At 57.5% G+C, this 12,572-nt stretch overlaps 1 protein-coding gene and 1 non-coding gene across 2 annotated transcripts; both read left to right on the forward strand.

The window, feature by feature from the left end:
* Window positions 1-798: 798 nt before the first annotated feature.
* Window positions 799-9,765, forward strand: Nop53 (NOP53 ribosome biogenesis factor). Its single transcript, XM_047527771.1, has 12 exons — window positions 799-1,175; window positions 1,598-1,662; window positions 3,749-3,857; window positions 4,397-4,596; window positions 4,970-5,040; window positions 6,829-6,924; window positions 8,012-8,116; window positions 8,187-8,366; window positions 8,521-8,696; window positions 8,860-8,926; window positions 9,543-9,619; window positions 9,705-9,765. Exons 1-12 carry the CDS (start codon window positions 814-816, stop codon window positions 9,763-9,765), a joined length of 1,569 nt encoding a protein of 522 aa, XP_047383727.1. The 5' UTR covers window positions 799-813.
* Window positions 8,961-9,069, forward strand: LOC124967641 (small nucleolar RNA SNORD23). Its single transcript, XR_007105563.1, has one exon. It is a non-coding gene; the product is annotated as a small nucleolar RNA SNORD23 (small nucleolar RNA).
* Window positions 9,766-12,572: the final 2,807 nt, after the last annotated feature.

A 12,572-nucleotide genomic window follows, 5' to 3' on the forward strand; every position in this document is an offset into this window, starting at 1 on the left:
TTTGTAAATAGCAAAAATTGACTTTTAGATCAAGTCTCAGGGCGAGGCAGTAACAATAGCTAACGCGGATGTCAGGCACAGTCTCCAGTGCTTTACATTTTTAATCTTTAGAATAATCTACCATCGTGGTTTCCAATTTACAGATGATGAATGATTTACAATCTGCACTTCTAGGGACCTTGTCCCCCTTCCTCTTGCGAGGCTTGGGATTGAACCCAGGGCCTTGCACGTGTTAGCTAGGGATCCGAATAGTGTATATATATATATATATATATTTTTTTTTTTTTTTTAACACTCCTTGAATGTAATGTTCTGTTTCCGACCTGGACAGTCCTAAAGATCTTTGAGTTTCAAGATTCCAGGAACATTTAGAAACCAAACTTGAGGTTGGAATGTATCTTGTGCCAAACCTGTGTCTGACGGTTCTGAATTTTAAGATTAAAAAAATAATAATAATCTGCCAGGCGTGGTGGGGCACACCTGTAATCCCAGCAGCTCCGGAGGCTGAGGCAGGAAGATCGTAAGTTCAAAGCCAGCCTCACAAACTTAGTGAGACCCTGTCTCAAAATAAAAAGTAAAAATAAAAAAGGTTGGGGATGTGGCTCAGTTGTTAAGCGCCACTGGGTTCCATCCCTGATACCAAAAAAATCACAATCATCGTCAGCTTGAGCAACGACCCCGGGCGGTCGGGAAAGGTAAAGTTTTGCTAAGGGCGAAAGCTAAGAATCTAAAATCCGCTTTCCGCAACTAGGAATCTGCAGATCTCCGTTTGCAAAGCCTGGAGGAGAGAAACGACATTTATCCTCTACCAAGATGGCAGCCTCCTCGCCCCTTCCTCTCCCCAACCGCTTTACCAAGATGGCAGTCATCGGAAGTGCGTTACGAGAGCTGTGCGCGCAAGATCCGAGCCGGATTTCCGCAAACCAGCCCCAAGGCTCTTCCTTTAACAAGATGGCGGCGGGAAGCAATGGCGGTGGCGCTGGACACTGCTCGAAAAGCAATGCTGATTCTGGCTTCCTGGGGTTGCGACCCACTTCGGTGGACCCGGCTCTGAGGCGGCGGCGGCGCGGACCCAGAAATAAGAAGCGGGGCTGGCGGAGGCTGGCTCAGGAGCCGCTGGGGCTGGAAGTTGATCAGTTCCTGGAGGACGTGAGGCTGCAGGAGCGCACAACCGGGTACGTGGGGCGGAACTTCCGGGAGCAGGGTCTCATTCTGTGAGGCCAAGTTCGAGGCCGAGCGTGCTTGGGGGAACTTCCGGGGGCGCTGGGGGCACCTGTTCTGGGCTCCCCGCGGAAATCGTAGAGGATGCGCTGGGCTCACAGGGAGGGAGGCTTGGTAGAGTTGCCAAATTTAGCAAGTAAGAATACAGGACCCCCAATTAAGTTTGTATTTAGTGAACAATTAACTTTTTAGATAGGTACGCCCCATGTATTCACCCTAGCTTGGTGCATTTTAAATATCAAGCTCTGTAAACTGAGGGGCGAAGCCGTGAAAAGTTCCAGGGTGGGAGGAGGATGCTTGAATGAGGATGCTGAACCCCGAGTGTTTAAATCTATTCTCTTCTTAACATCTTTGCTCTGCATTTCTATCCCCCCAGTGGTTTATTGTCAGAGGCCCCTGATGAAAAACTTTTCTTCGTGGACACTGGCTCCAAGGAAAAAGGTGAGGTGGACTTCGCTGCAGCATGGCCACAGTTGGTTATCTGGCCTCTCAAAGCCTCTGAGAAGGTCTGTGTTAATGACACAGATGTTTAGAAGGCAAACACCTGCTAAAAGTTTAAGTGAGCATATTGGATGGATGAAAAGAAGGCAGATAGGGTGAAGGCTGAGGATGTAGCTCAGTGGTAGAGCACTTTCCTGGTGTTCCTGAGGCCCTGGGTTTCATCCCCAGCATCATAAAAACTTTTTGTGGGCTGCAGATATAGTAGCTCAGTTGGTAGAGTGCTTGGCTTGCATGCCCAAGACCCTGGTTCAATCCCCAGCAACACACACACACACACACAGCTTTTTTCTTTTCTTTCTTTCTAAAAGCTTTTTTTCTTTTTTCTTTTTTCTTTTTTTTTCTTCTTTTTTTCTTTTTTGCTTTTTACGGTATCAGTACTCTCTATGCACAGGTAAGCCAGGTAGTGTCTGCCTCAATAAATTAAGATAGACTTGCAGAAACAAGTCACGTACCTGCACAAATCAGATCTGAGTTGGGTGTATTGACACATGCCTGTAATCCCTGTGATCTGGTAGGCTGAGGCAGGAAGATTACAAGTTCAAAGCCAGCCTCAGCAATTTAGCATAGCCCTAAGCAACTGAATGAGATCCTGTCTTGAAATAATAAAAAGGACTGGGAATGGGGCCCAGTGGAAAAGAGCCCCTGGGTGCAATTCCTGTTTACCTTCCCCTCCCCCCCCCAAAAAAAAGTCAGAAATCAGATCTGTTTTAGTTTTAAGATGAGTTTTTATAAGAACAGAAAACTGTGTTTTAAACACTAGGTAGGAAATTAGTCTTAACACGCTTGCTTTAATTTGCCAGGAAGCATGGTTGGGACCTGCTGTAACAAGTGGAGGGAGAGTGGATTAGGGATTGCTTTGATGAGTAATAGGGATTACATCAGTTATGTAGAAAAACAAATTTAAGAATATGTGATCTGATTTATTGAGGGCTCTGCTTTCGGAGGGCAGTCAAGGTTTCCCCAGCAAGAGAGAGAGAGATGCTTTAACAGCAGGATGTCCAGGATGAGCTTGTGAGAGGTCAAGGGTCTGTTTAATAGAAACAGGACCTGTTTCAGTGGGCAAAAGATAGTGAAAGGAGCTGCTTTGAGGCCTGGGTGCTTTGAATGAGCAGGCAAAGGTGGTTATTACAGAGGGTGACTTTCACAGAGGTGAGGACATCTGGTGTGTGGACAGGGATGGTCATCAGGGCCTAAGGGCCTGCTCTGGTGAGCAGACAATCTTCAGAAACCAGAAGAAGCACTTTGTGGGTTCAAGTTTAGCAGGAAAATGTGTACAGAGGCTAGGGGTGTAGCTCAGAAGCGTAGAGTACTTGCCTGGCATGGGTGAGGCCCTGGGCTCGATCCCCAGCACCACAAAAAAGACAAAAACATAAAACAGACAAAGGTGGCAGTGCTCACGAGCACACAGGTGGTCCCTGTGTTTTATGCTTCTGGAATAATTACGTTGCCGTAGTACCCAGTGAGAGGTTCTCACTGAGGAAGCACAGAAGAGCAACTCCGTGTGTGTGTGTGTGTGTGTGTGTGTGTGTGATGTGTCATGGGTCGTGGGTGGTACAGCACCGTGCTGTATTTTGTTGCAGTTTTTACTTTGTACGGTTGGCCTTTGAAGTTAAAAGCAGAGAATGCTGTGCTGTGGATTGGCTAGCCCGGGTCCTGAGTACAGCCTTCTGGCGCTGCCTGTACCTCAGTGTCACCTAACTACTCTCTTTCCCATTAGTTCTGTGGCCCTTTCCTGGCCATACCAGGAACCCCTCAGTGTGGGACTGTGGGTATGTCCCCAGCCTGCCTATTGCTGGCCTGGGATGTGGGTTTGGTGGAGGGTCAGCCCGTGGCCACCTTGGGCCCTGCCTGTGGTGGCTCTTCCCTTGTGTGGGAGTGTGGGGTTGCCTGGGATCCTCCAGGTGCATCTGGGATGACTTGGGTTGCAGGCCTGATGGCTCCAGTGGAGCTGAAGTGGGCTGTGGGAGAGGTTGGTCTTTGGCAGTGGGGAAGTCTGAGGCCTTGGTCCTTTCTTTTCCTACTGCAGAGCGGAACAGGAAGAAGACTCGGGTCCAGAAGAAGTCGCTGCTTCTCCAGAAACCCCTGCGGGTGGACCTTGTCCTTGAGAACACATCCAAGATCCCTGCCCCCAAAGAGTGAGGGTTCTACCAGCCCTTAGACCCTGGCCGTGAAGGATTTCCTGGGGGTGGAGTGATAGAGGAAGGCAGTTAGGGTCAGATTTGGGCTTCAGAAGGGGACTGGATAACAATACGGGGCCAGTTGCTGGGCCAGTGCAGTGAGGAGCACTCTGAACCTGGCTAGGGGACGGGGTTGGAGGGCGGGAATGTCTGGGAGCTCCGTTTAGGGAAGGGTCAGGCAGCACTGCAGGAGGGGACAGGTGACGGGCCGCCCTGGGGTGGGAACAAAGGAGGAGGTGTGGGTTTTCAGGTGATGCTGAGGTCAGTGTTGATCTGGCAGGTGTGAGGGGCCAGGGGACATCCAGGGCAAGGTTGTTGCCTCGTTGGGTCAGGCTCAGGAGCCTGGCTGGGAAGAGAGGCCTCTGAAGGGCAGGAGGGGCAGTTCCCCTGGGGAGGGCTGAGAGGAGCTGCCGGGTGGCAGGAGCCCGTCCAAGAGGAGCTGGTGCTGTTGCGGCTCCCTCACCCACTGCCCCTCTGCTGCCTCTCCTTGCCCCCAGCATCCTCGCTCACCAGGTGCCCAATGCCAAGAAGCTCAGGCGGAAGGAGCAGCTGTGGGAGAAGCTGGCGAAGCAGGGCGAGCTGCCCCGGGACGTGCGCAGGGCCCAGGCCCGGCTTCTCCACCCTCCCGTGGCCAGGACCAAGCCTGGGCCCGAGGACACCATCCAGCGGCCCTTCTATGACCTCTGGGCCCCGGACAGTGAGTGAGCTTGGTGTCACCTGCCAGCAGGGACAGGCTGGCATGGGCAGTTGTGTGTTGTGTACTCTGCAGGAGCGCCACGTCTAAGGCTGTCCCCGGGTGTGGCGTCCAGCAGAGTCAAGCCCTGAAGTGGCCCCTTTCTACTGTGTCCCTGTTCCTGAGTCGTGGGGTCTCCTGCCTCAGCCTGGGGTCAGATTCACTCCCTGGACCCTGTCCAACTGTGGGCTGACCTGTGTTTGAGGCCCTCAGGGTCTGTGAGTCTCAGTCTCTCAGCTGAGCTTCAGTGCCACCTTTTTGAAATGAGAGGGGTTGGGCGGAGTCCCTGGGGGTCGTGATGCTAGAAAGTCCCAGAGCTGCCCTCGTGTCTCTACAGACCCTCTGGACAGGCCATTGGTGGGCCAGGATGCCTTTTTCCTGGAGCAGACCAAGAAGAAGGGCGTGAGGGTGAGGATGGGGAAGGGCGTGCTGGGCAGCGGGGGCGGGGCGCTGCGCCTTGTCCGGGCGCAGTCTCAGTCTCAGAGCCTGCCATCCCGGTGACCAGGCTCCTGGGTGCCGTACGGCTCCAGCGCTGGCTGATCCGTCTCCCTCTTTTCCCACCTGCAGGCAGCAGACATGCTTGGTTCACAGGGCAGTTGGGGATTTAGAGGTGACGTGGGAAACTGCCGCGCCTGCTCACTGAGCACCTGCTGTTTATTTGGTCTGTGGCCTCTTTTACCTTGAGCAGACCCGAGTGTTAGGAGCCAGGAGCCAAATCTCAGGGTCCAGCTTCCTTCAGGTGACAGGTGTTGGCTTCTTGCTGGGCACGCAGAGCAGGCATGGACCCTGTGGAGGCCACGGGTGCAGTGTCCTCCTCACAGGTGGCGTTTCTGTGAGGTGGGCTTCCGGTGGTGCCAAGGAAAGAGACCTGGGGGAGGTGGCAGGTCAGGGGACATGACGAAGGCCAGGGAAGCCCTGGAACAGTGCACGTGCTTAGAGGCCTGGAGCGGGTGAAATTGACAGAGACTGGGGGAAGGACCAGCAGGTGCCAGGCAGGGCAGGCAGCAGTGCAGGAGCCTGGAGGAGGCCAGTGCAGGGGGGCGGCTGGCCAGAGGCAGGTGTGCTGATAGGGAGAGCACCAGAGGGTCCCCTGCAGGGGAGCAGGGAGTCCAGGGACTGGGCCCGATACACAGGGGGCCAAGGTAATAGGGGTGGTTCCTGAGTTAGTGCGGGCTGGGGGTGACCAGGACAAAGCTCTGGGACAGAAGCACCAGGCTCATAGGCGTTGGTGTGGAGAGCTCGGGGGCATCAGGGTGAATCCTGTTCTTCTGGTGACCCATGGCCTTTGCTGGGGCACAGATCTAATGGGGAGGGACAAGAAAACTCTTGAAAGCGGAGAGGGTACTTGAATCACATGTGCTCTAGTAGAAAGGCAGGTCCTGGTGACTCTGGAAGTTTGCATTCTTACGTGCCCCAAGCTCCCCGCGAGTTCTCTGGCCACACTGAGCAACAAAACTCTAGAAAGTATTTGTCTCTGGAAAGCATTTGTCAGTTGTGCCTTGCTGTGATGGACGGGGGACGCTCACAGCCTCTGTGACACGGCTGGGGAACTAAAGTCAGCACTCAGCATGTGTGTGTGTGTCGGCAGGCATCACCCACTCCCACCCGTGGTGTCACCGTGTGGCCTGTCACTCTGAGAGCCTGAAAGAGCCCTGCCTACAGGCAGCTGCCCCCTGCCCCTGCCCCACCCTGGTCACCCGTCTGTTGGAGATGCTGGATCCCACAGGGCCACTCTCCAGGCTTCAAAGTGGGGGGCCACGTGGCCAGGCAACCTGCAGTCCCTGCCCTGCTGGGCCTCGAGTCCCAGCACTTGGGGTGAGAACGTGAGTGCCACGGTTCCCGGGCTGTCCTAGTCCATTCATGCTGCTGTGATAAAATGCTTGAGACTGGATGATGTATAATACTAGGAGTTTACTGCTCGCAGTGCTGGAGGCTGAGAGTAAGATGGAGGCAGCAGCAGCTCTGGTGTCTGTGAGGGCTGGTCTCTGGCTCCAAGGGACTTGGGAGTGCCAAGTCTTCCTGCTGTGGAGGGCAGGAGGTGAGACGGGCGCTGGGTGAAGCCTCTCCCTGGAATCATGAAGTCGTGCCCCTGGGACTGGCCCTTCATGTCCTCGCATGGGCAGTCAGGCTTCCGGGTGGACTTCGGGGGTCCCTGTGGGCCTGGACCTCACCCTGCTGTGGCCTGCCTTCCTTCAGCGGCCACCTCGTCTCCACGTCAAGCCGTCCCCGGCACCTGCTGTGGAGGTGACACCTGCGGGAGCCTCCTACAACCCGACCTTTGAAGACCACCAGGTGGGTGCGGGTCTGAGCAGGCCTTTCAGGGTCCAGCTCTGCCTTCCAGTCAGTTTGCTGTGCCAGCCCTGTGCTGGGTGGCACTTGGAACTCAGAGGAGGCTGAGACAGCCCTGGGTCTCAACGGTGACCAGAGTGGTTGGGGCTGGGGTGCAGCACTTGACCCAGCCTGGGGGGTCTGGAAGAGGGGCGGGGCTGAGATGGCTGAGGAGGGGGTTGCTGCAGCAAGAGGGGAGCAGGTTTTCCAGGCAGTGGAAAGGGTCTGTGCAGAGGCCCTGAGGTGGGGGTCCACAGCACCCTCCGGGAGGGAAGTCCTTGAGACATAGGTGCCAAAGGCTTGAATGGTAGCAAACGAAACATCCAAAGATGGGCAGCTTGGCTGTGGGAAGATCTGGCTGTGAGAGTCCATGTTCATTTCATAGTCATTTGTTGGAGCACAGATATTGTGAACCAAGGTGACACAGCCCCTTTGGTGCTCCCTGGGGTGGCACCTCTTTAGGGACAGGGCAGTGGAGAGATCAGGGTCACTGCAGCATATGCAGAACGTGTGCCCCAGTGTGTCCAGAGGCCTTTCGACCAACGAGGGGTTGAGGACCTTCCCGCCTGGAAGGGAGTTCACGGGAAATGCAGCGACACAGTGCCCTGGAAGGACCAGGCTGGAGTTGCAGGAGTGGAGTGGGGTGGGGGGGCTTAGTGTGTGCCAGGTTCCACCCCCACGCATCCTGCTGAGCATGCCACTTGTCACTGTGGTGTGGAGTGGGCAGGGCGGTGGCCCTGGAGAGAGGGAAAGCTAGTCAGGCAGCCCTACTGTCAACCGTGGTCAGCTTTAGAGCTGCTTCATCAACCGTAGGACGCTTCCCGCTCCCTGCCGGTTCACAGATGCCACCATGTCCCCACCTCCCTGGGGCTCTGCAGCCCGCTCTTCCTGTCCTGTTTACTTTGGACACTATTTTGGTGCGGAAGCCACAGAGCAGAGCCGATGTGGCGGTTGGTTAGAGCCCTCTGCCTGTGCCCAGGGAGCAGGGGCCTGAGCCTGGGGTGGGGCAGAGGACGGGCGGCCTGGGGACCTCACGTCTCCCACTCTGCAGGCCCTGCTCTTGACGGCCCACGAAGTGGAGCTGCAGCGGGAGAAGGAGGCGCAAAAGTTAGAGCGCCGGCTGGCCCTGCCCGCCACCGAGCAGCTGGCAACCCAGGTGGGTGGATCCTGCCCCGCCCCTGCCCCTGCCATCCAGCCACCGCGGCTCCTGACCGGCCCCCCCGCAGGAGTCCACGTTCCGGGAGCTGTGCGAGGGGCTGCTGGAGGAGTCTGACGCGGAGGCCGAGCAGGGCCCGGGCGAGGAGCCGGAGGCCGGAGGGGCTGAGGCCTCACCACCTGGCCGCCTGGCCGCCGGGGAGAAGAAAACCGAGCAGCAGCGGCGGCGCGAGAAGGCAGCGCGGAGGCTGGTGAGCCCTGCCCCCGCCAAACCTGCACTCAGCGCAGCCTCTGCCTGTGCCCACGCCCGGGGCTGAGGGACCCGAGGGTGCGGGGGCGGTGGGAGGGAGGCGGTGGGCACTCGTCAGCCTGCCCCACCCACCCCCACCCCCACCCCCACCCCAGAGGGTGCAGCAGGCAGCGCTGCGGGCCGCACGGCTCCGGCACCAGGAGCTCTTCCGGCTGCGGGGGATCAAGGCCCAGGTGGCCCGGCGGCTGGCGGAGCTGGCACGGCGACGGGAGCAGCGGCGGATTCGCCGGCTGGCAGAGGCGGACAAGCCCCGCAGGCTGGGGCGGCTCAAGTGAGTCCTGCCGGGGCTCTGGGAGGTCGGGAGCATCAGGGCCCACATGCCGCCCTGGCCCAGGAACACCCCCGGACCCTGTCCCCTGAGGCCCACTCTCCCAAGTCGGGCTTCTGGGTGTGCTGGGGAGTGACCCCTCTGTGCCCCCTTCCCACGTTCCCAGGTATCAGGCTCCAGACATTGACGTGCAGCTCAGCGCTGAACTCTCGGGCTCGCTCCGGACCCTGAAGGTACCTGCTGCGGGGCAGGTGGGGCCGCAGGCCGTGCCCGGTGATGACACCATCCTTGCTCCCCGTGCCCCCAGGGGCTGTGGGCGACACTTTGGCTGCCCTCAGGCTGGGCTGGCTGGGCCGTCGCCTGAGGGCTGAGGGCACGGTCCTGAGGCGGGGGATGACCCTGGGGGCTTTTGACCCCAGCTGGGTTCTTGTCGCAGCCCCTCCTCTCCCTCTTCAGGCCTTCCTGAAGCTCAAAGCAGACCCTGCCCCTCCTGCTTGGAACCTGCCCCCCTCTCTAAGCCATGAATGAGCCCCAGGATGCCTGGCCTGGCCCTGGGGCAGCAGCCAGCAGGGCTGTTAGTGGCACCTTCTTTGAGGACCTTCCTCTGGCCCTGGCCTTTGCCCCCATTGTTCCCTGGGCCCGGTGTTTCCTCTTCCACTTGCGACCCAGCCCTGTCCTGCCAACTCCAGACCCAGCTCCCAGGCAGCCAGGGGTCTGTGCCCCAGGACAGGGTGGAGCCCCATGGTCCAGGACCAGGCAGAGTGCCCGGTCCCATGAGGAGGTTGGGCCAGGCCTGCCTGCATCCCATGGTGGTCTGCTGTCCTGCTGAGGCTCCTCTGTGTCCCGCAGCCCGAAGGCAACGTCCTGCGAGACCGCTTCAAGAGCTTCCAGAGGAGGAACATGATCGAGCCTCGGGAACGGGCCAAGTGCGGGCTGGGCCACTGGGGGTGGGCTGCTGGGGGGCGGGGGTGGTGAGGTTGCCTGTCCCTCACGTTCCCATCCCTGCTCCAGGTTCAAGCGCAAGTACAAAGTGAAACTGGTGGAGAAGCGGGCATTCCGAGAGATCCAGTGAGCGGGCTTCCCTTCCCGGCGGGCAGGCTGGTCCCTGGCGGGGATAGAAGCATGACTTTGATTAACTCAAACCAAAAGGGGCCCTTTTCTGGGGCACTTCAGGGCCCTCACCAAGCCCAGGCTTCCTTGGCCCGTTGAAGAGGGTCAGCCCGGCAGAGGCATCTGAACCCAGAGTGCAGGCTGGGTGGGTCCCCAAAGGGAGACCAGAGGGGCATCTGGATGGCAGGGATGCGGGGTGCCCTCCCCTCATCTTCCCTCAGCCTCTGTCCTGTTTGCAGGTTATAGCAGCTGGTGCCAGAGCCTTGCTCCTCAGTGAAGCCCCCCTGGGATCCCAGCGGCCCGGGAGGCTGATGCAGGAGGATTGCAAGTTCAAAGCCAGCCTCAGCAGTGTAGCAGGACTGTCTCAAAAAGTAAAGAGCTGGGGATACAGCCCATTGGGAAAAAAAATAAAAATAATACAGTCCCTCTGACCGCCACAGGGCTGGCGTGGCTTTCTCCCTGCAGCCGGCTCTCTTCCCTGAGGTCTGCGCGTCCCCCTCCACTGCACGGGGTGTTAATGGTAATCTCCGCCAAAGCCTGGTGAGGACCCAGACTCTGCCAGGCCGTCAGCCGCTGGAGGGGCTGGAGAGCCTACAGGAGGCTGGCAGGGCTGCGCACAGGCAGGGCCCTGGTTCCATTCCAGCACCAGAGATGCCCAGAAAGAAAACGGGCAGAGCAGACAGCTGGCAGGCAGCGCGAGGGAGTGCAGAGGGAGCTGCAGAGCTGGCCACGTCTGGTTAGCACTGTGGAGGGCCAATTGCCGCTGCTGGTGAGCCGGGTATGGGCTGCCCGCCGTGCTCAGCCGCTGTTGGATGTGGAGGTTGGGCCCCTGTGCTGTTCTTGAGGAGGTAGATTAACGTAGTGAAGCGACACTGCTGCTGATGAAAGGGCACTTGGCAGCATTTTCATTTGAAGGTGAAAAGATGGGCACAGCAACAGTTCACCGTAGGCAAATAGCAGAGCTGGCCCAGGTGGCTGGTGGTGATGTGTGGGTTCAGGGACTGTGGTCCACATACCCAGTGGAGTATTAGTCAGCCATGAAGAAGATTGTGGCATTTGCCAGTAAATGGATGGAACTGGAGGGTGTCATGCCAAGTGAAAGGAGCCAGAGTCGGTCAAGGGTGGAATACTTCCTCATGTGGAAGCTAGAGCAAAGTGAGGGGAGTGCAGGGAGGAGGGGGGAGCACAGAGCGAGCAAAATGGTCATGCAGTGCCCATGTGTGACCATCCAGCAGGGAAGCCTACCTCCACGTACATGTGAAGCACTAATCAAAAGCTGAGAGGAGGGCTGGGCTGGGCTGTGGCTCGGTGGCAGAGTGCTTGCCCAGCACGTGTGAGGCCCTGGGTTCAATTCTCAGCATGCATTTAAATAAATAAAAGTCCGCCAACAACTTAAAAAAAAAAAAAAGCATGAGAGGAATAGAGAAAGGAGGGGAGGCACCAGGTGGAGTGACTCAAACTCCAGGTAGGTACGATCGTGTCCAAACAACCCAGCCGCTGCCCACGGCTGTGGTGCTCCAGCAAAAAGCCAGACGCCATAGGGCACGAGAGGGGGGCGAGGCTCCGCGGTCAGGCACCCCGGCTCGTGCCAGCACAGTCCCTCAGAAAAAGAAATCCTGAGAAAGCTTCATGACAACGGGGGTCCCTGGGGTCCAGTGTGACCACTGCACCTGGCCACCCCTGCCTGTTTTTGTGAGGGGTTCTTAAAACCCACATTCTGCAGGATGCACCCCTCTGTCCTCTGAGCCACTGTCACAGTGCAGTAGCCACCCTGGCCTGGGCTGGCCACTGCGGTCCCTGAGGTCCTGCTCTGGGGTCCTGTTCAGCCACACCTGCAGGTCCGGTGGCTTCCTGGCAGCGTCCTGGAGCTTGCCCGTGCACCCTGGGCCCTGCAGTGTCTGGACGTGGCGGTGCCTCCTCCTTCCTCAAAATTGCCTAGAACCCCATGGGGGGCGCCGTGGGCAACTCGCAGGGCCCTCGCCCCTGGCTGCTCCTCAGGACGCCGGGCGAGCCTCGGTGCCTGCCCTTCACTTTTGCCCGCAGGCCGAGCCCCTGGAAGTGGACCTCAGTGTCTGCAGCAGCTCATCCAATGTAGCTAGACTGCTCTCCAGATAGGCTGCTCTAGAGGCTCCCTCCCCAACAGCAGAGAAGCCCACCTGGTTCCTGGCAGCTTTGCTGCTGCGTGACTTTGCTTTTGTTGTGCTGTGCCAGGTTACCAATGCAGCTGGCCATCAGTATTTCCTCTGTGCTGGTTCGGACCTGTTGTCCAGTTTCCTCCAGGGATGTCTCCATTTGTTCATTTGCAATAGCTCTTTATTTGTGGTGGATCTGAAGTCTCTTGTACACAGTACAAACATGCCTTCCAGGCTGTTTTTTTTCCCCCTTTGTACATGGTGTCTTTTGTCAGGCAGAAGTGTTCAGTGTTTTCTGTTAGACTTTCACTGTTTTATTATGGTCTTCGGGAAGGTTTCCCCAGGACAAGATGTTTATAAAAAGAACAAGCAATTTATAAAAGAAATGGATGAAGGGAGAGAAGACAGAGCCCCCCTTCCTCTACCACATCGCGTAGAGCATCGTGACTCTAAGGGGCTATTTCTGCTGTTCCTCCCCCTCTCCCATTTTAAATAAAAAGGAATGTTCTACAGATAAGAAAACAGCTCTTTGTGTTTGGGGTGGGGTGGGACAGATGATGGGACAGTACGTAGATGTGAAAATGAGAACCCCCAGGCAGGGGGTGTTCTCCCTGGAGAAGCCTTTGCCCAGCGAGCA

This window comes from Sciurus carolinensis, chromosome 16 (genome assembly GCF_902686445.1).
Source record: "Sciurus carolinensis chromosome 16, mSciCar1.2, whole genome shotgun sequence".
Classification (NCBI taxonomy): domain Eukaryota; kingdom Metazoa; phylum Chordata; class Mammalia; order Rodentia; family Sciuridae; genus Sciurus; species Sciurus carolinensis.

Bases quoted from the DNA above. Each gene is read 5' to 3' on its own strand.
- Nop53 (XM_047527771.1), top strand. From the start codon at position 814: ATGGCAGCCTCCTCGCCCCTTCCTCTCCCCAACCGCTTTACCAAGATG. The intron at 1,176-1,597 runs GTACGTGGGGCG...CTATCCCCCCAG, and splicing joins CTGCAGGAGCGCACAACCGG to TGGTTTATTGTCAGAGGCCC. The intron at 3,858-4,396 runs GTGAGGGTTCTA...CCTTGCCCCCAG, and splicing joins AAGATCCCTGCCCCCAAAGA to CATCCTCGCTCACCAGGTGC.